General features: G+C 33.1%; 1 protein-coding gene across 1 annotated transcript in view; it reads left to right on the forward strand.

Moving 5' to 3' along the window:
* Positions 1 to 16,233: 16,233 nt before the first annotated feature.
* Ca-Ma2d (Ca[2+] channel Muscle-specific alpha2/delta subunit) overlaps positions 16,234 to 26,395 on the forward strand; it is a 32,491-nt gene continuing 22,329 nt past the window's right edge. Inside the window, exon 1 of the mRNA XM_036359929.2 lies at positions 16,234 to 17,721. Within this exon, the coding sequence (XP_036215822.1) occupies positions 17,579 to 17,721 (143 nt within the window). The 5' untranslated portion in view covers positions 16,234 to 17,578. The remainder of the gene's footprint in view (positions 17,722 to 26,395) is intronic.

The following is a 26,395-nucleotide window of genomic DNA, read 5'->3' on the forward strand; positions in this document are numbered from 1 at the left end:
TTTAGCAAAAAATTTTTTCGTGATATTAAACATTTTCATATTATATTGTTATTAGCTATATTCAAGGGTAAATTTTATTTAATATCAAAAGCATTCAAGCTTTTACCTATTTCTATCTTTAACGAAATCAGAAAAAATTATATTTTTCAGTATTAACTTTAAATTTCATTCACTCAGTTACACATATTTTATTTTCTGAGCTTTCACTGTCGTGATTTTGAAACTTTTGCTTCTTCTTCTTTTTTAACTTTACATCGTTTTGGTTTTATTAATTATTTCTAAATAATATTTCGCGTGTTTTCATTTTCCTTCACGAAAATAGGTTTTTTTTTTTCTGAGCTTTCAGCATAGTGATTTCAAAATTATTTCTCCTTCTTCAATTTCTACATCGTTTTAGTTTAGTTTTTTGTTTTAAACTATTTTGAAATATTTTTTCACGCCTTTTTCTTTTTATTCACTACAACACATTTCTTTTCTTTCTTGAGCTTTCAACATGGTATTGTTCACACACTTTTTATATTTTTTCACTTTTTACATCCTTTTTTATTTATTTTGTTATATTTCATCAATTATTAATATTAGTTATTATTTAATTCATATTAATATCTTTCTCTCTATTGCTTTAAAACCGTTCTTTTTTCAGTTTATTTAGTAAACAACTCTGGGCTTAGTGGCTCCCGATCTCATGTGTCAAAAATTCCCCTATGTCTTTAAGCAAAATATTATATTTGCTAAAATACATACACTCTGCCATTCACTGGCTATTAGACTTCTATCTGATATGTTAATTGCATTTATTAATTCCGCTCTCAGTTGCTAACATTTATTGACCTACACGAGCTGCAGCTTTTCCAGGTATTCATCAAATTTAATGTTGTTTAAATCGGTAATTTTGAAACTGAAAAACCAAAAAAAATTTTGGTATGATATATTTTTTTAAAGATTTTTTAAATTCAGGCATTTGGTGTATGTATACATATGTGTCGCTCTAATTACAAGTAAAGTATGAAGAGATAATTGTCAAGATATATCCATTTCAAATCACTGAAGCGTAACTTATGTTAATCTCTCTCATTTATAAGATAGTAGGTACAGCAATTAGCTATTAAATACCATATAATGTACTTGGTAAAAATATAAATTAGTATGCTGCGAAATCCAAAATTATAATGACGCTGTCAGCAAAGCAATCAATGCGTGATAATTACAGCCTGGTGAGACTGGTCACATAAATTTAGTTCAGTAAGTAGAATTATATTATAAATATATATTTTAAAAATTTCTAAACATTAGTAAGGTTTCTATACTTGATTTATGTTCATATTGTCTACAACATTAATGCAAATGTTACACTTACATATGTATGTACTTGTATATATCTAGTAAGTAAGAAAATATATTATATATCTGCTGCCATTTACTGCTTAGAAATATTTTTGCAACACGAAATTAATTAAGATATCTTCTTTGCGGTAGGCTTTCATGTTCGACCTCGGCTTTATGATGAACTAAATTAGAAAATCGCATGATTCGTAATTAAAGCAACAAATAGATAGGATGAATACTCTTGAAAGTTTATGTGTGACCATATTTTCACCATATTTAAGCACCGAAGGGTGCCTTTACTTATAAGAAGTTGTAATGAATAAGAATTATTATTTTCTAAGTAGTATAAGCACTTAGTGCTGCACAGAGCACTCAATGCGTAAACGAAAATCAAATGTTAGTAGAAGACACATTTTTCATACATTTTTCATAAGCACTGCCTTGGCTAGAAATAATTAGACATGAAATTCTTTGTCTCTCTTTAAATTAGATTACAGCTAGCTCTTCTAAACTTTCTATATAATACTTGAACAAAAATATATATTTAATACTGTCCTTAAATAATCACATAAGCTCTATCAATGAAAGGAAAAAAATTGAGAAAAAAATATATAGAACTTTGTAGACGTATGAGGCATTCATGTGCTTCATATTCTCAAAAGACTCATTTTGGCATATATATAAATATATATTATAATCCCTCAATGACTGAAATTGGATCTATACTTAGAGGTGGAGTTATCTTTTGTATATATGCAAAGTAGGAGTTATTTTCTGCCCAAAAAGTTGCTCACTTGTTGGAACTGCCGGCATCGAACAACTATAGCATATATGTAGCTGTCATACAAACTGACCGATCAAAATCAAGTCCTTTTATTAAAAACTTTTTAAGCTATTGCATAGCTTCTATCGCGGGCTTTGAGCGCAGAAACTAAATCAAGAAATTCCGTAACGGAAATGAACCTAACACGATTACAAAGTATGCGCAAAATGTTTGCCTACTTATGCGTATTTTCGCATATCTCAAGTGGAAAAAATTAATTGAAGAGCAAGGTGATTCAAAAATAATATACAATTACTTTTTTTTAATAACGAATACAAATATGGAATTTAATAAAAATTTAATTAATAACAAATAAATTATTCAATATTCGAAGTCATAATATGAGTAACATTATTATTGTTTTGGTAAATAGCTACCACACCTTTTGCATCAGTAACTCGTTTGAATTAAACAATACAATTGAAATTAGGTATTTTAATCGGATTATTAATGGTAATAAATTTTCACTTATATTGGCTGGCAATTTCAATATCAACTTTGCTGATACAAAATCAAAAGGGTTGACAACTTTTCTTTCGGAAAAAATGAATTTGAAAATGAATAGTGATCCACCCAGAACAATATATGGGACCACCATTGACGCTTTTTTTTAACGATATCAAGTCTCAAACCTGTGTTTTTTATTTCAGTTACTCTAAACTTATAGTTTCAATGAGAGATAAAGAGATGTCCAACTCATCTCTCAAAACTTTTAAGTTATAAATTTATAATTATTACAATTTTAAATTATAAATAAAAATTATTCAACAAAAATTATATGGGTTATTTTAATATATTAAAAAATCACAAAAAAGGGTTTGAATAGTTTCTGCATATGTTTAACGGTTACATGTATAATTTTATTATTTAATTAAAGAAAAAAAATTGTTTACTTATCGGTAACCACGCTCAAAAAATATAACTTGAATTAACATCAAAGAAAAAAGTACTGCATAAAAAATAAATAAATAATTATACTTGTAATTGCATAAGTTGATAAAAAATGCTATGCAATAGCTATACCGCGACAGTCCTCGATTACCACACGTATTTTTTTTTAATTGTCAAGATATACTCATGAAATTTAGCATAGGTTATTATCTAACACAGCACTACAATCTCCGAACAAATTGTTCAAATGGTACCACTATAGCATATAGCTGCCATACAAACTGATTGATCAACATCAAGTATGGTTAGTTTTTTTGACAAAATATCTTAATGAAATTTGGCATTCTCTAAAATCTGTATAAAATATACAAGCATATTTTATGCACTTGTTACAAAGTCTATTGGCTTTCATTAGCGTCGCCGTACCCTAATGTTGCATACACTGACTGCATTGAACTTATTGGAATTCATAAAATTCAATATCTTTTAATTGAGATTGACATTTACAACAGCCCAAATAATTTAATTAACTTAAATCGAATAGAAATCGCACGCCACCACACACATACACATGCACGTAGCGGGTATGCATATGTAAACAGCAAAATGCCATTTAGTGATAATAAAATATTGATGCACATAAAATTGGTGATATTCGCAGCTTTCACAACATTTTTTTCGCCACGGCCAATAAGGTCAATGTTGTTTATTTTTGTAATTTAATTATGCTGGTACTCGCATAAGTGGCCTGGGAAGCCAATTATGGAGGTAGTACGAGAGTGTGTGTGTGCGTTTTCGATTTTCGTTGATTGCTTAAATTAATGAAAACACGAGCTAATAAAGATTGATTTGATTATTGCATTTTTAATGTGTGTGTGTGTTGTTTTAAAAAATTTTCCGTTATTTTAGAACTAGAACCCTATATTATACCTCACAGACTCACTTGCAACTGACAATGATCTTTTATTCACGGCATCTCAAACAATTAAGCAAAGTCGCTTTCATTCATTCTACTCATTCATAGCTTTCTGCTTTCACTACTAATAAAAATATTAGTTATTATTAATTCATAGCGCAACTGTCTCATAGCCGCTGGGGCACTTATATATATATATGTGTATGTATGTAAAGCTGCTAGGCGCCCTGAGTGAATAATCTACACACACACATGCATGCAACAGTCTGCAGCTGAAGGTACATATACATGTGTATATGTATACTGTGCCTCACTGAGGTGAAGTGTCGCAGGCAAGAAATAAAAGCACATATATGTCTGTATGATATATGTCTGTATGTATGTCCGTAGGTATACTCGAGTTCAACTTTTAATTTGTAACACCTAACAAATTAAATTAAAAAACAAAAAAAAAAAACAGAATATTTATTGCGTGAAATTAAACCGAAATCATGCGAACAACACATTTGCGGCAATATTTAACGGTTGTTTGGCGAGAGAATGGTCGGCGGTTTGTTACTATTGACCCCAAGTAGAAAAAGTTGCACGCATGTTTTGTTGCACATACATCACCACGAACACATGTGCTTTTTTGCACATCTGACTAAAATAAATATAGGTACATACATATATGCACATATTTCACTATTGATATGTACAAATGTTCTAACTATCGACACTTAAGTTTGCAAATGCTGTTGCCTATGTCATTGTCGTCATAAAACAATCAACACTGTCACTGTGGTGACATTTCTTTTCTTCGTGATTGCTTCCATACACACAAACATACATACAATTGTTGTCATGAACCCTGTAGGAAAAGGGAAAGTTGATCGTTGGCTCACTCAAAAACACACTCGATGTATTTGTGGTAGTCTTACAATCGCCGATCAAATGTGGTTCATTTAAACTGCGCTTCCAAATCGAATCGAGACAAAACACATAATTACTGTTGGCAAGATATGGATTTATGAATATGACGTCGAAACTGTTCAACATTCTAGTGAATGGCGCTCCAAAACTGACCCGAAATCGAAAAAACCAAAATTCGTTGAAGGCACTGAAGGCCATACCAGCCAAGGCTTATAACAAGTGTATGGAAATTTGGATAAAGCAATGTCATGCATGTATTGGCTCAAAAGAAGCCTATTTTGAAGCGATAATTTGTTGGTCGATTCGGGTTAAACTTGATCAGAAAGTAAACTTATTTAATATTTCTTCCAAAAACCTTTTAGTATACCTGACGTTATATTTTGAGCATAATAAGTATTTAACCTAGAAGGAGAACCCTGAACAAGCACATTTTATGAGAGTTAACACAACAGGCAAGGATTATGATTCAAACCGGCCATATTTAGAGAGTAATGTGATCTGGTCCTTAGTCTGCAAAGTACTGCAGCTCCAACAAATTTCGCCTTATGAATCAGGGAAAATAAAATTGATATTGAAAGATTTTTCAAGAAAACTATCGAATTAAATAGTCAGTATTGATGTTGGCATATACCTTCTGATGCTTCTTTAAGGATCTCATACATATTAAAATTTCACAAAATCGAACGATTTTGCTTTAGGATAGCAGAGAACGTTCACAAAACTAAAAGGACGATGTATTAGACACAAATTAGATCCTGAGTAAAGCTTTTCTATAATATAATTATCAACATGAAATGTTTTAAATAGTTTTCATAGTTATAATACTTTGATACGTATTGCAATTTTTTTAATAATAATTATTTTATAAAATAAATGTAATATAACAATGTGGGATAAAACCAAACAGATTGCAAAGAAAAATTGTCTCAAAAATTATTAGTTTACTAAACTAAAAATAGTTGAAAAGTTTTTATGTAATACACTATGTTTATCATAGCCCCTCATATTATTCCTGCAATATTATATTACAAATAATGAGTTGAATCTAATTCTAAGGAATAACAATTCACTTTAGTTATGCCCTTCTTAGTTTTATTGTCTCCAGCATACTCTTCTAAAAATTCCAATCTATCGAGGGACTAAGTTATTTGTTAAATTTATTATAAAGAATTTCCTACAAGGACATTTGCACAAGCACCCCACAATCACACTTGCACTGCACTGCATATCATAATTGACAACACTTCGTTTCGCATGCGTCTACATTTGTGTATCTGTATGTTTTCAGCGCATTGCGACACTTTGTCGCATGCCGCATAAATCATTGTCAACTCAGACGTCAAGAGTTCTCTTCTAATGTCAAGTTATTCGCACTTTCACAATTAACATAAGCGTGATGGTACTAAGAGAGCGTGCGAACCTTGATTCATATCAATTTCATGCTTCTTTATAAATGGTTATATATGTTTATTTATATATATTTATGTATGTATTAATACTATATTGAATTATAACAGAATAGTTGTTTCATAAACATATGAACTTGTGACGTTATCATAAGAATGTATAATATATAATATATAATATATTATATATATGTATAATAATACAATTTTCATATCAGAAATTAGAAACATAGAATTTGATTTTTGATTTTCCAAATTTACGATATTAGCTTCAATGTAAAAACAATGCTTTCTAACAGGTAAATTTGTGACGCCTTAGAAGAAAATTATGAAATTATGATACGCTTCTTTTATTGCTTTGGAAACCTGTCTCCGGAGATACTTACCACCAAATATTTTGTTACTTTTCACCAAATATTTTTTGTCTCTTTACACACTGGCTCTAAACAAGAATTACGTTTGTAATTGACTTAATTAGATTTCAATCAAACCTGACTGCTTAGTAAAGAGCGAGAAGCCGGAATGCTGTTTATAAGTTTATGCTGTCTTCGCTGAGGTTCGGTATACAATTCCATAAAAAAAGTTTGACTGAAATTTCGTTCACCATGTTCACAATGTAGGCTACGTTTGAAGTCGTATAAAAATATTAAGTATATATGAAAATTGGCTACTTTCCAGGTTAACAACTTTCATGTAAGACATTTTCATGCCCAATTTTGTTATAAAAAATCATTTCTGAGTTGTAAATATAATTCAATTAATAAACTAGGTTTAAATAATGACAATGCAAATACGTATCTAAAGTTTGAAGTCAAAAATAGTATGTTAAGGAACATTCGTCTCAAAGCACGAGTTGTGAGCATTAATTTACGTACATTTTACATTTGAAGAGAACAGAAGGGTGTATTAATATTTAAAGAAAAACCTAAAAAACAATTATCTAATTTGTGGCACGAATTCTGAGAATGAAATTTCATTTAGAAATATGTTGACCGCAAATTGCTGAGTGGGAGGGCGCGTTTATTTAAATGACCGATTTCCTAACTGTTAATAGCTAATTTCAAAATGAAAATCGATGACATAATAATTGCCATACTTACATTTCAAATGAAACAAACGCTAATTCATACTAGTTATAAATAAATTTGCATTCAGAAGAACCACTGACCAACCGAAATTTCAAATTGAGGCAACCACTTTTCGAAATGTACAGTATGTAAGCTTGATAATGACAGTTGTTGTTTGTGTCAGAGCGGGGTTATTTTATGCTGAATGTTTGATTGTCCGTAACATTTCTCCCTAAATAATATCTAAGCGCAATTTGTGAAATTTCTGTGTTATTGACATGCTTCACGGTTCAATGCAGCGCAATTATTAAAAATAATTATTATAAACGTGAATAATTACATTGAGAGTTATTTTTCACTACCTTGCATTGCCATTACTTGCTTGTGGTATTTGTGTTTGGTTTTAATTGCACGCAGCCAAATATTTTAGTGGAAAATACCAATGTCACATTTATTGTTTATTTTTGGCAGATTTTAAAGCAAGAATTTTAATTGCCAAACTCTTGATTAAATTACTACAACATTAAATGTGAGTTAAGTCAAAACGTTTGGAATTTATCTCTGAATAAATAAAACTATCCACATAAATCTTTTACTTTTTTTGTGATTTTGTTTTCGCAAAGAAAAATACCATCACAGAATATTTTTACTCCATAAAACACCAAAAAGAAATAAAATACTTACACACTCATACATTATTCCTGATATGTATGTATGTTAGGGTGAGCCCAAAACTAATCTATCGAATTTATGGGTTAAAGTGAACCTATATACAATGAAAAAATATCTTTGCAAGAAAAAAAAATTAACTTAATTTAAAAAGGTGTCGGGAGGCATTGAAACTTTCCCATACTAATACCATGTAAAAAATCTGTTTTCAATAAAAATATTATACGTTTTTCATCGCTTAATATACAATTTTTTGCATTACGGATCCTTATAAAGCATAAAATTTCCTAAACAATATACCTAAAGAGAATGTTTGTTCGAAATATATCAGTGATCAGAATAATTTTTTGAGCTACTGTTGTGCGCACCGTAACATATATTTAAAATATTTCCCGGAACATTTAGCAGAAAATGCAGATCAGAAATATACAATTTTTTTGTCGAATCTAGATAATAAACGATATTTTTTAATAGTTTATTTTATTTTATTCGAGGTTTTTTGTTACAAATGAACATTTTTAATTATGTTTCGATTTTTACAGTTTTCAATGGTACTTTTAAATACACGATTTTTTTAATTGAACAAAGTCCCCCTGAGGTCTTTTTATGATCTACAAGAATACGCAATCTAAAATATTTTATTATAAAAGGTTCAAAAGTTATGATATAATATTTTAATAAAAACAGATTTTTTACTTGGTAACTATGGATATTCACCGATACCTTTTAAAGTTAAGCTAAAAATATTTCCTTCCAAGCATATTTTTTTCGTTGTATAACTAGATTTTAACACATAAAATCGATAGGTAAGTTTTTTGATCACCCTAGTGGAGATACTCGCCTGTATATGTATTGTAGCGATAACGTTTGAAACGAGAACAAACCTCATCAGCTTATAGTGTATAGTATATAGAGTATTTTTTTAACTCCAGTTGGAGCGTAGAGCCATCAGCCTATCGCTCGCAGCTAAACTATAATTTATTTTGTAACCCAAAAGTAGACAAACACACACATTCATATACACAAAAACAACAAAACTAAATTTTCTTTAAGTCCTCCATCATGACTAAAATATTTTCGGTGTTCCATAGATGATTGCTTTACGAATGCGAAACACAAATACCCAAATGTATACTATTATTTCGACACACACACAAATCAGTGTAATATTAGGCTGTATTAACGGGTCAATAGCCGCAAGATGTCTTATACTGGTTGATGTGTGAAATGAGTGGTCATAAGCAGTTGTGCTTGGTAAGAAAAGGCGCCATTATGGGAAGCCGAAAAGCTGACAGAACGAGTCCGAAGCAAGCAATTTGAGTTGGGAGGTTGTAGTTGGAATATCGATGACAATTGGCCAATGCTTGAGGATTGTATGTGTTTTTGGTTGAATTGGTTCGTTATCACAATGTGCTAATGGACCTAAGCGGTAGACTATCAAAGCTTTAACACATTTTCTTGTACAATATATAAATAAAGGTTGAACCAATATTCTTAAAGGATTTTTAGGTGATGCGACATAAGCTGATTAGGTAAGAATAATATAATAAAAATATAGATAAAAGGAAATATAGATATAGATATAGATATAGATATAGATATAGATATAGATATAGATATAGATATAGATATAGATATAGATATAGATATAGATATAGATAGAGATATAGATATAGATAGAGATAGAGATATAGATATAGATATAGATATAGATATAGATATAGATATAGATATAGATATAGATATAGATATAGATATAGATATAGATATAGATATAGATATAGATATAGATATAGATATAGATATAGATATAGATATAGATATAGATATAGATATAGATATAGATATAGATATAGATATAGATATAGATATAGATATAGATATAGATATAGATAGAGATATAGATATAGATATGGATATAGATATAGATAGAGATATAGATATAGATATAGATATAGATATAGATATAGATATAGATATAGATATAGATATAGATATAGATATAGGAATAGATATAGATATAGATATAGATATAGATATAGATATAGATATAGATAGAGATATAGATAGAGATATGGATATAGATATAGATAGAGATATAGATATAGATAGAGATATAGATATAGATATAGATATAGATATAGATATAGATATAGATATAGATATAGATATAGATATAGATATAGATATAGATATAGATATAGATATAGATATAGATATAGATATAGATATAGATATAGATATAGATATAGATAAAAATACAGATACTTTATCAGATACAGACGCAGCGGATCCCTCCGTACGCCAGTGGCTGCCAAAATGTGAGATATGCACCTAGGAAGGTGAACTCAGGCGTATTTCGACACTGTTAGTGATCCTAATATAGTTACTGCTGTCGATAATAAAGATACTTACATATCTGGCAATAAGCGTTTGAGCCACCTAATGGACGCACTCCCCTCGTCAACGATTGGTTTAAGCCTAATAATTGGGGTTTATAACTGATATAGGGTTTTAGATTGAGATAAATCCTTAGAAAGAATTAAGATCAAGATTAACATTAGTTTTGTATTTTTAACCAGCATTAGTATTTAAGTTGAGACTGAGATTAAATTGTCAATGGGATTAAGAATTAGGAATTAAAGCTGGGATTGAAATCACATATATTGTAATTGATGATTCAATAAGAATAGAATGACATTGATATCGAACTTGAGGCTCTAAATTACAGACGTCCTCCGACGATGCTAAAAAACCACTACTGCAGTGATTCCGGCTTTTTCAGTGGATCCGAACCAAAAAAAAATAGCAAATTTGAAAAATGTAGCTTTGAGAAAAACGCGTTTAAAGATAAACTAATTGAGATGATTAAACTGAGCGGATATACTTTAGAAGGCTGTTACTTAAAAACTATTTGAGATATCGATTTAAATTTTAGTATGGTATTTTTAAAATTATAAACTATCGAAATATGAATAGAAATTTGATTTTACATTATGTGTACATCTTGAGATTTGATTTTAAACTCGATCTTTAAATTTTAAATAAAATTTAAGGTTAAAGTGAGGATTAGGTGTGGACTGGAACTTAAATTCAGTTTCAACTTGAAAATTAAATGAAGAATGATATAATAGATAATAACCGATCCTCGATTAGAGAAAATTAAGCGAATATTGTGAATAACACCCAAATTTCTAAACATTACTTTGTAAGAAAACCGTTTACTTTACAACATATCCCACAATGAACCACAATGAATTTACCAGCAGGCAAACATCAATTTAAACTGCTACATTGTTCACACTTAAATTTTCGGTTCATAAATATACCTTAAAGCATACACTCGTGTGACAACAGTCTGCCGGCATATATTGAAATTTAAGACTAATTACACTTTATTGCTTGTGGTTGCATGCCACACGGCACACATGAGACATATACGCTTATAAATATATGTATATAAGGGCAAGGAGCACACATATATGTAAGCAAAGTTCACTTTATGCACAGTCACACACACACATAGGCAAACGTAGATAAAGGTAACTAACGGAGAAACATGTGCACTATATTATTTTGCTGCAGGGTCGCACACATACCTATACAAACATACATATTAACTTGTACAGCTTGTTATACCCTGAACAGCGTGTATTAAATGTGACACGAAGTTTCTAATACTCAGACAAGAAAACATCAGAGACCCTATAAAATATATTTATAAATAATCAGCGTGACAAACTGAGTCGATTTAGCTATGCTCGTATGTCTGTCTGTATATACGCGAACTAGTCCCTCAGCTTTTGGGATATCAATCTGAAATTCTGCCCATCCCTTTCTCCCCAAGAAGCTGCTTATTTGTCAGAATCGTTGATATCGAACCACTATGCTATAAATATATAGCTACCAAACAAACTGATCAATCAAAATAAAGTTCTTGTATGAAAAGCTTTTATATTTGACAATTTTTACGAAATTTAACAAGGATTATTGTCCAAGGCAATTTTATAATCTTCGAATTGATTCAGATCGAACTGATATAGAAAATAGCTGCCATACAAACTGAACGTTCAAAATCAACATAAATATCATTTTATACCCTTTTATGCAATAAAAAGTAAACTTGTGAAGGGTATTAAAGCTTCGATGTAGCCGAAGATAACATAACGTTATTTCTTGCTATTTAGTTGTTTTTGGTTATTCATTTGTGTGTGTGTGTGTGCTTTTAAACATGTTTCTGATAGTCAATGCGCCAGCTCGTGCAATTATTTGCCCTTTAAAGGGCTGGGGTAGTGAAATAATGCAACGCATGCAACACGAACAGCAAACGACATACATATGTACTTATTATATACATATACTTACAACACCATATAAATCGTTAAAAGTGTGTATGTGTAAGAATATGCAGTAAAATAAACTGGAAAACAATAAGCAGGACACTTAGTTAAGGGGTAACATGCAAATGTCCTTCGTGATTGTTGGCTATTGCGGTTGGTAGTGAGCGCCGAAACACTTTTTGTTGTAAGTTGTTGTTTGTATGAATGTGGGCATGCAAGACACTATAGCGGTATGTTGCTAAGCATTCGTGTTAGTGTATGCAAGTGCACACTTAATTTTATGCTCATGTGTGTGTGTGTGTGTAAAAACTTTATGCAAGACTTTGTAGTCCTTTAGTTTAGATTCATACAAGTTGACTCACACTTAATGTGGCAACAGCTGTCAACTGTTCTAAGTCCTGTTGTTGGTGTTGATGTTGACGTCGTTGTCGTCATCACCGTTGTTGCTGTGGCGCGACACTACAGTTACTTATGACAAAAGCGTGTCGGTTTTTTTATCTTATGGGCGTGAGGTATGAGGGGAACTGAGCGCAGACGAGTTGCTAATGCACTTTTAACAGAGAATAGCTTACGAACTCATAAAAAAATGTGTTTGTGTGTGTGTCGACATATATTTACATACACAAATACATGTTAAGTAATATTTAGGTAGTAATTGGCTTTATTAAAATGCAGCAAATATTTCATTGAAAAGTTGGGAAGCTTGTGGGTTTTCACATTAATTTTAAATTGCATGCTGTAGTTTTCATAAATTTTAGGATTTAAATGACTTTTTGCACCATATGTAAGTAACATTATACAATATTAGCAACCGAAAAACTAAAACAATTAGTTCCTTTTTTAGGACACTAAAAATAAACTCTTAAAACACACCTGTGGAGTTCCACAAACAGGCCTACATATTCGTTGATAAGCTGCGTATGGCTACAACAAATGTGACATCATCAATGCAGTTCGAAGCGAGGAAGGGATTTCCAACTAAAGTGTGTAAAATCAGGTCTTCTCTCCTTCAACGGTTTTTTAATCAAACTTATAAATTATTCTCACACGTTTCACTTAGGTTATGTTAAAATCATCATCCTAACAGGGATCTTACTTATAAAGCTTGACTAAGGAGGCGGTCCGTTTTGGCACATAAAACTCTTATATAATTTAACTTGTATATCGACAAACCGTTTAGAGCCTATCACAAATTTGCTGAGTCGACTAATGTCAGTTTCGCCTATGTCTCCGGGTTTTCCGAAGGTATGGCTGCCGAGATGTTTCCACCTTAGTCTCTCAAAATCTGTACAAAGAAGGAGAAAGTGCCTGAATGTTGCCACCTCACCTTCTTCCATACAATTTGACAATTTGTTACCACATGAATGCATATTGGTCAATGTTCACTAAAAAATCCTACGGTTCATCTTGCCACAACCTTGCTAAGGGCAAATGGTCCAGTGCTAGAACTCAATATGACACCTGAGATCCAACTCCGATGTGAGCATAGCATGAGTACCCTCTCTTGTTATCTTATCGGCTGCTTTACAGTTTTCAGCATTTCCGCTATGAACAGACACCCACACGAGTTTGATAATGAAGTATCTTTATGCTATATCTAGTGAGGTGGAAGTGTTTATTCTTGACTAACTTTGAGCACACAGTTAGCAAACTCATCGCTATTATTGCCGCTCTGCTGTCCGATGTAAATGCTTACCTCCCTGAAAGAGGCTGCACTTCGGAACATTAACCCCACTGTTACCTTAATAGCAACCACTTCTGCTTGAAAAACACGACAGTGGTCCGGCAGCCAAATGCTAAGCTTAGCGGAGAGCTCCGTACAGAAAACTCCTCCTCTAACCTTCACTTCTAGCTTGAACACATCCGCAATCCCATCTCTATTCCAGCGACTTCTCCTCGTCCACATACTTGTATATCTGGTCGGCATGTGAACGGACAAAAATCCACCCGAAGTAGCCTCTGCGACGCAGTGGTTCAAGTTTTCAGGAATACAGTTGAAGGGTGAGAGAATTTCAGCATGTTCCCGTTTGAGCCTCTTCATATACCCTGCTTCAATAAGCCTTAGAGTGATATTCGCAGCAATGACTTAATTGCCGGCAAGTCACCTAAAATTAATTTGGTTTTAAAGGAACTTCTTGCTTTAATAGCGAGCTTCGATCTATAATACTAGATTTAGCAAAGATCCTAGATAGGGGACCGCGCATCACACGCTCCATTTTATTGACTGTGCTAACTGAATTTATATGTAGAATACTTTCCTTATTCCTTATTAAGAATAGTTTGCCTATTTATTACTAAGGGTATTCGACTGTGATTTTGAGTTATTTTAAGAATATTTCAAATATATTCAAGTGCATTTTTTAATTACTACACAATATCGAGATTGGTAACCCTGCGTTGCAAGAGATTGCGCTCTCACTCTCAGCTCACTGGTTTCTACGAGAAAAATCCAATTTTCGCGGATATCCGACCGTACGATCTGTTAAAGCGGACGGTAGAAGAGGTGGTGACTGATCATTTACTCTCAGAAGATAGCAGTTATCAGCTGATTCGGGACAAGGTTTTGCGTCGGTGACTGTTTGTGCCTTAAGTTAAAAAGTGCTCAATGACGAAACAACTCTGACACAATACTGTCAAATTTCACAATAGGTGTGAACTCTTCCGAAAAAAATCCAAAAAATTGTTTAAAGCGGCAATTTCGAAAATGCTTAAGGAAGCATCAGAGCTATTAAGGCGAAAATAAACCTTCTAGAGATTATAGTAGGTTAAATAGATATTTGTGAGTTTACAGAGCTCCAAAAAAGTATGCACTGTTAGTTCAATATATGCAACTATCTCCACAAATTTTAAAATATAATTTATATAAATTGATTGAGCGAAAACCCGACTCTCTCAAGTGGGGGATAGAAACAAACTGTTACCTGATCCAATGTTTTCAATATGTTAAAATACTCAGAAGATTTAAAAATTTTTAACTCTACAAGAACTTTTCGGGGAGCATCAATTTGAGCGCCCCTAATTTTTCGATGAACGCAGGTTTTGGATATATAAAAATAATGAACTCATACATATATGTTTGGCTGGCTGACCCAACCCTGATGATGATAATTATGCCATTTAATCAAGCAGTCGGGAATAACACACCAAAGGAATTCCTATTACGTCGGAGCAGAAGTCATTTGCATACATACATACATACATACATCTACTCATGCATGCACTCACTCTCTTTCTCTGTTACGAAAGTGAAATGAAGCGAACACGAAGCTAACACGCGCCTCCAACAAAAGAAACCGCTAGGAAAACAATGTAAAAATTAATGAAAAGCGAAAACAAGATTTTCTTTCATGCAATGAAAGCGGTAAATGGGCCTGAGCAAAATGTAAAGGAAAAATCAATACGAACAGCTGGCAAATGAGCAGCAAACAAACTACCTCGCGCTCATTGAGATAAATTTCATGCAAAAACAAATCAAGCAGAGTGTTTTCTTTTATTACTTGTTATGCTTTTGCGCTTTTCTCTTTATTGTTTTTGTTTTCAACGCGCTTTGACATTTGAAAATGCCAACACAAAGTGGAGACCACAAAAACACCACAGCGCATCCTGTTGAGCGGCGTTGACATTAGCAATTGCGGTCGGAAATAAACGCCGCCGCCGCCACAAAGAGTTTAGCGCAAAATTGGCGCTCACGTACAGCGCTTCAAAAGGAAATGTACGAAAATGAAATAGCCCACAAAAGTGGCGAACGGCTAACAAGCGCTCTCGTGCCATGAAAATCTCAGCCGAAGCGACAACGAACGGCACGTACGAGTGCTCCACTTAGTTGCCTGTGGGCACTTTTCCACAGCTCCAACACTTTTCCTCAATTTTCGGCAAATTTTCATATTCAGTTTTTCTTGGCTACTCAGTGGCGACGGTACGGCAACGGCGAAAATCTTGTAAACATAAGCGAGTGCGGGTAAACGGTATACGCGACCAACTGTGGCCCGGTGCGCGACTAATAGACACTAACAACAATAACAACAACAACAACAACAAAAATAATAATAACAATATTAAACACCGAACAAAAACAGCAATATTGCCGACGACGAACCGCTATCATAGAATAACAGCAACAACATACAGTACGTTACACACGAAACGAACGACATACACACAGATATTTACCTTATACATGTACGAATACAGCAGCGCGCGCACACAGCCATACGCCGTGTTTTATATATAGAAAATTTACGCACAGCTGAAAAATTTCGTTTTTAGTGAAACGGTGAATTTCGGTGCGGTTTTTCATATGTTCACGTATCGAGGCGAAATTTTCATTGTGAATTTCGCTGTTGGAAAATCTCTAAAGCGCTTACAATTCTTATAATTGTGCAATAGCCGTCGAAAAGCCGCAAAGTCGCAAAAGTGGCAAAGTGATTTCTATATAGAAAGCAAATATCTATTGCATACATATATGCACATACCGAGATGTGGCAAAGTGCGTTGTGTTGAAAAATCTGGGTATGTCAAAGTTTAAATGTAGCTGCTGTGTCTGTCCCTGCTCCTGCTCCTGCTCTCGCTGTTGTTGCTGCCACAACGCTTGTTGTTGCTACTGCTGCTGTAATCCATCGTCGTTCGTCTCGTCAACACTTCATTTTTCGGGACTCCACCCAGTTTCGTGGTCAACGAAATCATATACAAAATAGGAAAATCAAGCAGACACTGGCGAAGAAGAGGAAGAAGAGCAGCATAGAACAGAATCAGAATCAGCATCAGGAGAACTTAAGAAAGCATAAGCAAACACATTGCGTCTGGCTAAAAGGGCTAATGAGGCCATAACTACACATACATATATATATATGCATACCTACATATGTGCGCATATATGTACAGTTCGCTATAAGCCAAAACATCGCTGCGTCGTTCGTGTTTTAGTGCGCGTGTGAGTGTGTATGCGTTAAGCAGTTAATGAGCTTAGTGTTGAATAAAATCTTAAAGAAGCCAGTAAATATTTGCTACGATCAAACTCCTTCGTTTTCGCTCTAAAAAAAAGTGTACTTACATACATACATACAAAAAAAAATAAATATATATATATATATAAATACATATATACGGCGTACATAAGTGTAGCATATACTAAATATATAAATAAATAGTGTCGTGTCGTTTGAACTTGTGTAGCCGCGCCGTTCGCGACGCCCCGCAGCGCTCGCAATAGCAGGGAAAATGCTAGAAAAATGCCCAAGATGCTTACATGCGACAAGTTGATGACACATTTTACTGTCATTGTGACCGCATTCCTACTACTCCATTGCATTGGTTTTTCACCGTTTACGCCGCAAACGTTGCGCGCCGTTGAGGCCACTCCCGAGGATGAAGCGTAAGTTGGCAGAATAACAAAAAAAAAAAAATAAAACAAAAATAAAAATAAAAAATTAATAAAAGTTTATATGAAACAATAGCAAAAACCAAAAAAAAAAACAAAAACAAGCGTGTTTCTGCAGCCTTAGCTGCTTGATATACATATATAGGTATGTGTTATTGTACTTGTGTAGAAAAATTCTTGTGTTACAAAGAAAAAATAAATAGCATAAAATGTACACACTGTGGCGTCTTTAGTTCGCCCTGTTGGCTATATTTATTGTTTATCACCCCCGATTATTATAAAACTTTTGCTAAAGTGTCTACGAAACGCAGTTTAGTGAAACTTTTATGTCTATTAAAAATTTCAATATTCATACACATATCCATGTACAGTAATTTCGAAAATTAGCGTTTATTGCGTTTATTCAATACTTGCTCCTATCTCCCGCGTTGTCTATTATAGCCTGATAACTTTAATGGCAACATCCAACTAAATTTTCTGCATATTCCACAGTAAGTGACCTCCAGGTATGCTGCAGTAGCCGCATGAAATATTTTGTTGCTGTTGAATGTTTTTTTGTTATTCTAGCTTTTATTAAAGCACAAACATTCTCTATTGGATTGGCGTCTTGTGACGGTGATGACCAAGCTAAAGTAATAATATGGTTTTCTTGTTTCCATTGAATACAGAGCCCGCTCCTATGTTTCGAACCATTGGCTTCTTGCAGTATTATATCACCCTTTCAAACAATTTTATTATTCTAACGGCGTTCAGGTTTTCTGTGAAGCACCTCAAGACCCTAAATTCATAAGCAGAGAAGCATACATTACAATCACAGTTGATGTTCTCCTGCGCCAAACTTTTTTCAATGTGTGTTTTTGAAAGTAGAGGTACGGCTGCGTTTGATGCCAAATCTCAATTGTCGGACCCGTTTTGTATTTAGAGATATAGCCTATCCCTTTTTCAACAAACAAAAAATTTATTTTTCGCTTCTCATAGACTGAGCAGTGGTTTCTTCTCGAAAAGGAGAACAATAGCTTTGTCCACACTTTCAGATATCACGAGATTCCTCCCTCTTCCTGGCTGGTCATCTACGTTGCCAGTTTCTCCGTAATGGTCAAATTACTTCTTCACAAATGTACAAGTCGTTTTTAAATACTTTACAGTTTTTCTAATGATCCATTTGGGACCTTTGGGTTACCTCGTTAGAAAGGCTGCTTCAAAACCTTATACTGAGCACTAATTTTCTTATTTCACACCACAACGTGACACATTAAAAATATCGAAAAATCTGAGCGTCAGTGATAGCAATTGAGCTTCAGTTAGGTTAGTTAGATTAATCTAGTAGGCTAATGAGCCACGCATAGATCAGTTTTGATCCTTTGCTATACCTGATTAGTTACTAAGTGCATGAGGAGTAGTCATCCTCTAGGATGCCTGCGCTTGACGCAAATTTCAACAGACTCTGTGGCCTCACTAACAATACCCTTTCAGAGTCACATACCGTAGCTCCTTCAAATGCTTAAAGCGTAGCCTTGCCAATGTAAGTCAAGGGCACAAGAGTAAAATACTCCATTGTTTCCCTGATACCTTGCTCTTAACATTTCCTGCACTCTTCTCGATATGTCAGGCGTATGCCGCACCCAGTCTGTAATCAGTAAATATTCCATTTATATTACTACAGTCCCTTTTATCGAGTGCCAGTAGGAACTTTGTATACATATTTCCGATCTACATTTTTACACATGACTTTTGAAGTTTTGCTCACAGGTAGTTTGTTTCATCGTGTTTTGGTTTTCCTTGACATGATCTTGTCCAGATCGTCATATATACAATGCATGGATGAACATGATGAATTTATCAAGCAAGGGAAAAACGTTATCTTTTGAACGCGCTGTATGTGTTTGTGAATGTTTGCCTTCTTTTTCTAATTAACGGTAGATTTGTAAGACTGCATGGATATTGGCACAACCAGTGCAATATCTGCAGCTTGAAACAATACCACATATGGACTAAACCCCTCTTAACTCAGCAGTTTGAGTTTAAACAGTACGCTTAATAGAAAGCTGAGGCTTTCATTACCCGAATTTGTATAATCAAGCGTGAAAGATTACCATAAAATTAAAATTTCTGCTTTCAATACCATCTATATATCTAAAAAAACTTGAGCCTCGGCTGGGATGCCCTTCGTTGCTTTCATCGAATTTTGGTTTTGACTCATATCTGGAGCATCATTCGCTAGATTGTTGGATAGTTTCGACGTCATATGCATAGAACCACATTTTGTCACCAGTAATGATGCGTTTAATGAATGTAGGATCCTTGACTCTCGATCTCTAAGTGATTTTGAGATTCCCTGCTATCTGACTGGTGCCAACACCACGATTTTCAAGCACTGCATCTTTAACTGTGATTAATGATTTAAATGTGATTCGCATAAAACAGGTGTTCGAAAACTTCACGATCTTCACTGAATACCTTATGCCACTGAAATACTTATATTAGTGAACACTTCTGCAACATTTTCAAAGATTTGGTAGATGTGATTCCTTTGGAAATACAAAATTTTAACCAACGAGTTTGCAATTTTTCAATTCGTTTCCAAACTTCACACGAACATAAAGAAGGGTTGTACCAACTAGGAAAAAAAAATTTATCAATTTAGTGCTATTTATGTTGTTGAGAAGCGTTGGTTATCGCAGTGGATTATTTCGTCACCAGTTGTTTACTTTATACGAGTGTAAATATCTATTTGGGTTGGTTATTGTTTGAGAGTGCACTTCTATTTTTCCAATATTTGTCTACTGCATTTCGCGATAATGCATGTTATTACGATGTGTTCCTATCTACTGCTGATAAATATGTTTCGATATAAAATTATTTGTTTACGGCTAATATAGATGTTTCGATGCATTTGAGTGCGTGGCTGTTGATAAGGAATAAGTTCCTTAACTCGCGCAATTTAAATGGATCTTTTTGTGCGTATGTCTTTCTTTTGTTGAATATGTTTTTCTATGCCAAGGCAATATCAAGCATAAAGTGCAACAGTTTTGTGCAGTTTAAAAAAAAGTAATCAACTTCGAATAGAAATCTACTCAGAAACACATCACTTTTTGACCAATCCTTTATATGTTCTGCTCAGAATATCTTTTCGCAGACCCTGTGAAAAATATTATACACATCTCACAAGTATATTTGGTATAGGTGTTATAGGTCAGCCTCTACATGCTCTTCGTACCCTCTTATTCCGGGTAATAACGTGTTAGATTCATTCAATTCCACTTACTTTTTTATGCAAAAAAATGAGTCTCGTAATCGAAAAAAAAGTTTTGCTAAGTCGTATGAGTTCAGGAGTCGTGAAAGGTTTTCATATGTTCAAAAGTTACCTCATCTAAGTTACGCTTTAATCGTACACACTACTGGACCACATATTAGAATGTGTGTAATATGAGGTTGGGATGGGATTGCAATGTGGACTTCAATAGTTAGAATTTTTATCTTTGTCCGAGTTGGATAAAACTGTTGATATTATCTCACTTCCATGGTGTAGCCAAGAGCCAATCCGAACTCTTTTATCTTAGTACAGTAATAATTAATCTCACTCAGGCAGAACTCTCGCACATCTGCTAAAAATACCAGAGCGATTAATTTTGTATCTTTGGATTATACCCGAAACAGGATATACATATTAATCTTGCCGCGAAGTTTGTAACATATGTATATGTATATATATAAATCATCAGCACGACGACCTGAGTCGACTTAGCCATGTCCGTCTGTTCGTCTGTATATACGCAAATTAATGTCTTAGTTTTTGAGATATTAACCTGAAAATTTTCACAAATCCTTATTTCCCCAAAGGGCTGCTCGTATGTCGGAAAAACTTTATTTGGAAACATTTTTTATTTGACTAGACATTTTCACAAAATTTGACAGGAATTATTATCTAAGCCAATGAGAGACAGTTTTGAGTGGTCCCACCCCATTTTAGAAGATACGGTTGTATATCTTATCTACAAGTATATAGCTATAATCAACCTTTGAACCATTATAGTTCACCTATGACCCAATTAGGATATTAAAACCTGAATTAATCGCCGATATCGTCACTAATGCCAGGAAAATATTTTGTAAATTTCCTATTATATGGGTATCTCCTTTTCAGCGTCCTATATGAGACAATGATTTTATAGGTATGCGATAATGTATAGAGCATAAAAACCGGATATGAATATCAGATCAAAGATGTCTGGAATTTCAGAAAGTATACTTGTATCTCCCACTTTTGACAAAACTCAATTCTTTATACTGCTACCGGTAGCATCATTAAATAATCTGAAGAGCTCCTTTACAATAAATCTGTGAAGTCTGAAAGTGCCGCTAAATGGCGACATCGATGGGTGATTTCCATTACCCATTGGGTAAATCCCAACAACTATAAGGTATATGAGTTCTTCTAGCAACATTCATTGCTGATAGAGTAAGCAAGCAAAAGGCTTAGTTTGGAGTTAATTTTGCGGCAAGTTTGAGATATGAAAATACACAGTCTATACTACAACTTAAGAAAGTCTCTGTTACTTGTATTATTTCATACCAATTTGCTTTAGAGCGTAAAGCATTACTTTAAAAAATATTTACGAATCACAGAAGAATTTGAAAATCATAGGATTAACTTATGAATATACATACTACATCTATTTCTGAAAGCATGTTTTAATCCATTGTGCGAACCCTTACAAGGGGAGTACTCAAGAAGAAGCACCTTAACAGTTTATGGCACTAAAGAATTATGAAAGAATAAATGAAATGCTTGCAAAAATATGTTAATGTCGAGAAAAAAGAAGATATAAATCAAGTTTGCAGTTCAGCGGTATGGAAAACCACCGTTGGTGTAGCGAACTATGGCGAATAGGTGCGGCTAACTGCCATTGACCTACTTTCAAAAGGTGGTCTTTGTTAAAAGAGGATATTCGCAATTTCGAATAGCCTATTTTCATTTAAAAGCACTTATGGATGCCCCTTCTCACCTACACTTCCCCTCCTCTGCTGACAGCCAGTAGTCACCCTACACGCACACACTAATAATTAGCATGCTTTTATGGTAAGTAATTCGCTATTAATTGCACGTTTTCATTTCTGCTTTCATTTCCTCTCCGCATTGTGGTATTCTTGCCGAGCGTTTGTAGCCGTCGCCTTCTTGATATGCATGTATTTCCACTTGTAATTTATCATTTCTATTAAAATGGGGTGCTCATATTTGTTTGTACAAATGTGCAAGTGCGATTATAAGAGCTGCTTTGCTTTTGTTATTTTTATTTTTCAGTTTTTTTTTCTCGCTTTTCATGTTTTCGCTACAAGTAGTTTGTGTCGTTGAACAAAATCAAAGAAAATTGAATTGTCAGCTACAGACCGTGGACTCGCGTGCCTTGACGACAGCATAGTAGAGGTAGGCTGCAGTGATGTCAATGCTGATGACTGTGATGATGGCGTTGTTGGTGTTTGTTTAATAGAGTGTGTGGGCGACAACGCTGGTGACCACCACATCCTGATTAACATCAAGACAGAACCCTAAGGCGGTTTACAATGTGGTCGAGGTTTTCATGCAAGGCTGATGAGTTTTGTGGTATTGGCGTTAATGCTAAATAGCCTTTTGGTGAGCGAGTTACTGAAGAAATTATATGCATGTATGTATGTGTTAATGTTAGGGCGGAGCAAATTTTTGACTGGCAGAAGATTACGGCATGAGTGAAAAGCAAGAATGTTAAGTGCAGCAAAATTTTTTAAACAAAAATTGTACTTAAACGAAAATTTTTTTTTGCTAATTTATGTAAAATTTGTCTCAAGCCAAATTTAACATTTTTTAAAGCAAAAATAAATAAAAAAAAATGTTTTCCTTTAAGTAAAATCTTTATCTTTTAGAAAAAATTTTAACTTTTTTTAGGAAAATCTAACTAACCAGCAAAGGTTACCAGAGAGAAGCAACTAATATTTCCAGAATAAAATTGAACTATTCTAAACATTATTGAAACTGTACCGATTTTTTTTAATTAAAAAAAAAAAACTTGAAGATTAATCGGAAAAAAGTACCAGAAAGAAAAAGAACCGGATTACAATATTTCTATAATAATATTGAACTAGCCGAAAAAGTATCGAATTTGCACCGATTTTGTTTTTGATTTGGCTCAGAAAGAGAGCAGAGACTTCTGTGATTCAATATTAAAAAAAAAAAAACTTGCAGAATTTGAACCATATCTGCATTACAATTGCATCTGAACAAATAAATTCAATTAGAGAGTTATGTGTACGTTACTAGTATAAATCTAACCAAATTCTAATCATTGACAGCTCTTAGGACATCAATACATGAAAAATATCAGTAAACTATATGGAACGAGACATTTCGCCGACTAATTGGGCTTTTGCTTCATACTAGTTGTAAAGTATTGATTTTATAACTAGTGGATTTTACTAAAGCAGACCCACCTTTATACAACCGGTTGTGTATGTGCCGATGTATATACTTTGACGTTAATTTGCCTATCTAAGCATACACACACACATGTATATACATTAAGTGGCATTAAGGCAGATTTTATTATTCTCATTAAATTAACATAACACTGTAAGTTCAGTAATAAAATTCGTAGTAAAATGGCATAGGCCGCTTTTTTTAAGGCTTTTTATGTTGCCTTAAGCAAAGTTTCCACTAAGCACTTGCATACCAAACAGGGTGAGACATATTTACGTATAATTTTGTTATGTGCTAATGAGAGAATTAGTAGAGGGCTAATTATGTAGTTAACAATCAATCAAACTTAGGTGAAATGTAAATGAGAGTAAAAGCTAGTTTTGGATGAAGAGAAAATTGAAAAAATATAAAATACTACTATTTTATAGTATTGTTTGTTTATGACCGTATTTTGCAAAGAAATTTTTTTCCAATATTAATAAAGTTGTTGTTTTTATTTTGCAAGAGCCTGTTAACAAAAATTGCAAAAATCTTAAATTTAAATACAATTAATACATCAACAAATAAAAACATATGTATGTATATATTTATATGCATGAATTTCACTTAAATTACGTGCTTTTCATTTCTGTAATGACAGCGTCATTGTTAATATTGGCGAAAATTCTCGCAAAACTGCTTGCAGTGCGCATATAAAATGCAAATAAAGTAAACAATGCAATAAACAGGTTACTTAAGAGGTGTGCACAAGTCGAATCATATGAGTATAGTGATCAGCGACATTTTCCGCAGTAATTTTCACACAGATCGGAAGCTAAAGTCAATTTGAGCAGTTGGAAAATATTTCAATATGACTTTTTTATATGCGAATATTTTCAGCGATTACCTTTTAATTTGAATAAAACCCATAGAAACGTGGTCAAAATTGTGTGACTGTGAGTCTCAAACTTTGCGCTAAAAATAGGCAAAAAAGTATGCATAAGCATCTAAAAGTCAAAAACAATTAATTTTACAAATCATTTTTAATTCAGAAACTTTAAGCTATTTGAAATTTGGGCTTAAATTATTTATCATTAACCCAAAGACTAGGCTACCATTTTCCCCTCGAATGAGACGCTGATATACTGTCAAAGTACTTACTACAAGGATAACGAAATGGCCAAACCCAACTCATTGGCAGGATTTGAAAAAGCAAAACTTTGAACAAAACATTTTCACCCTAAATGTATACATTATTTATATTTTAGTATGCAGACAGGTCAAATTATATTCTGCTTGGCCTACAATTAGGCGTAAATATATTATAAAATGGTATAAAATGTATATAAAACCAAAAAAAAATTATCTTGAAGCTCAAGTATGTATAACTTTATTACATAAACAACGTAAAACCCTTTTCTCTATAAGAAGCTGCTCATTTGATGGAACCGTCGATGTCGGATATATAGCCCATAGCTGCCATACAAGCTGATCCATCAAAATTCTGCCCGTCTATGGAAAAATTTTTTATTGACAAGATATCTTCACGATATTTGACACGGGTTACTGATCAAACCCACAGTCTCCAAAGATCTGGTTCAGATCGTACTACTATAGCCTATAGCTACCATACAAACTGATCGATCAAAATAAAGTTCTTGCATAGAAAACTTTTTTATTTGCCGAGATATCCTCACGAAAATTGGCAAGAATTATTGTCCAAGACAATGTTATGATATCCGAATATATTGTTCAGATCGGACCACTATGGCACATAGCTGACAGACAAACTGACCGATCAAAATCAAGATAAAGATTTTTTTAAACCCTTTTAGTCTATAAAAAGTTTTTTTATTTTGTTTTTTCTCGTTTTTTATTTCGAATAGTTTAAAAGATTTCAGTAGTGATAATTAGTCCACTGATATTAGTTACACCCTATCTATTTATATTCGCATCTCAAGAAATTGCTATTCTCATTGTGTAATGTGAAAATTAAACGTTGCCTACAATTAGGATGATGTTGACTAACTTTCATTTTAAAATATATAGAAAGAAATAAACATTTACTGTAGGTTAAGTAAAAATTTTTTTGTTGTAATGACAAAATGTCCCCGTTTGTTAAAAGTTAAACTTTTATGAATTTATTTTTCCACACATTTTTCCATTTTATCATGTACATTTGTCGCAAAAAAACCCTTTATGTTTTTTGAACTTAAAAATAAGTAATTAATTTTGTACGAA

Source organism: Bactrocera oleae, chromosome 3, assembly GCF_042242935.1.
Source record: "Bactrocera oleae isolate idBacOlea1 chromosome 3, idBacOlea1, whole genome shotgun sequence".
NCBI classification, from domain to species: domain Eukaryota; kingdom Metazoa; phylum Arthropoda; class Insecta; order Diptera; family Tephritidae; genus Bactrocera; species Bactrocera oleae.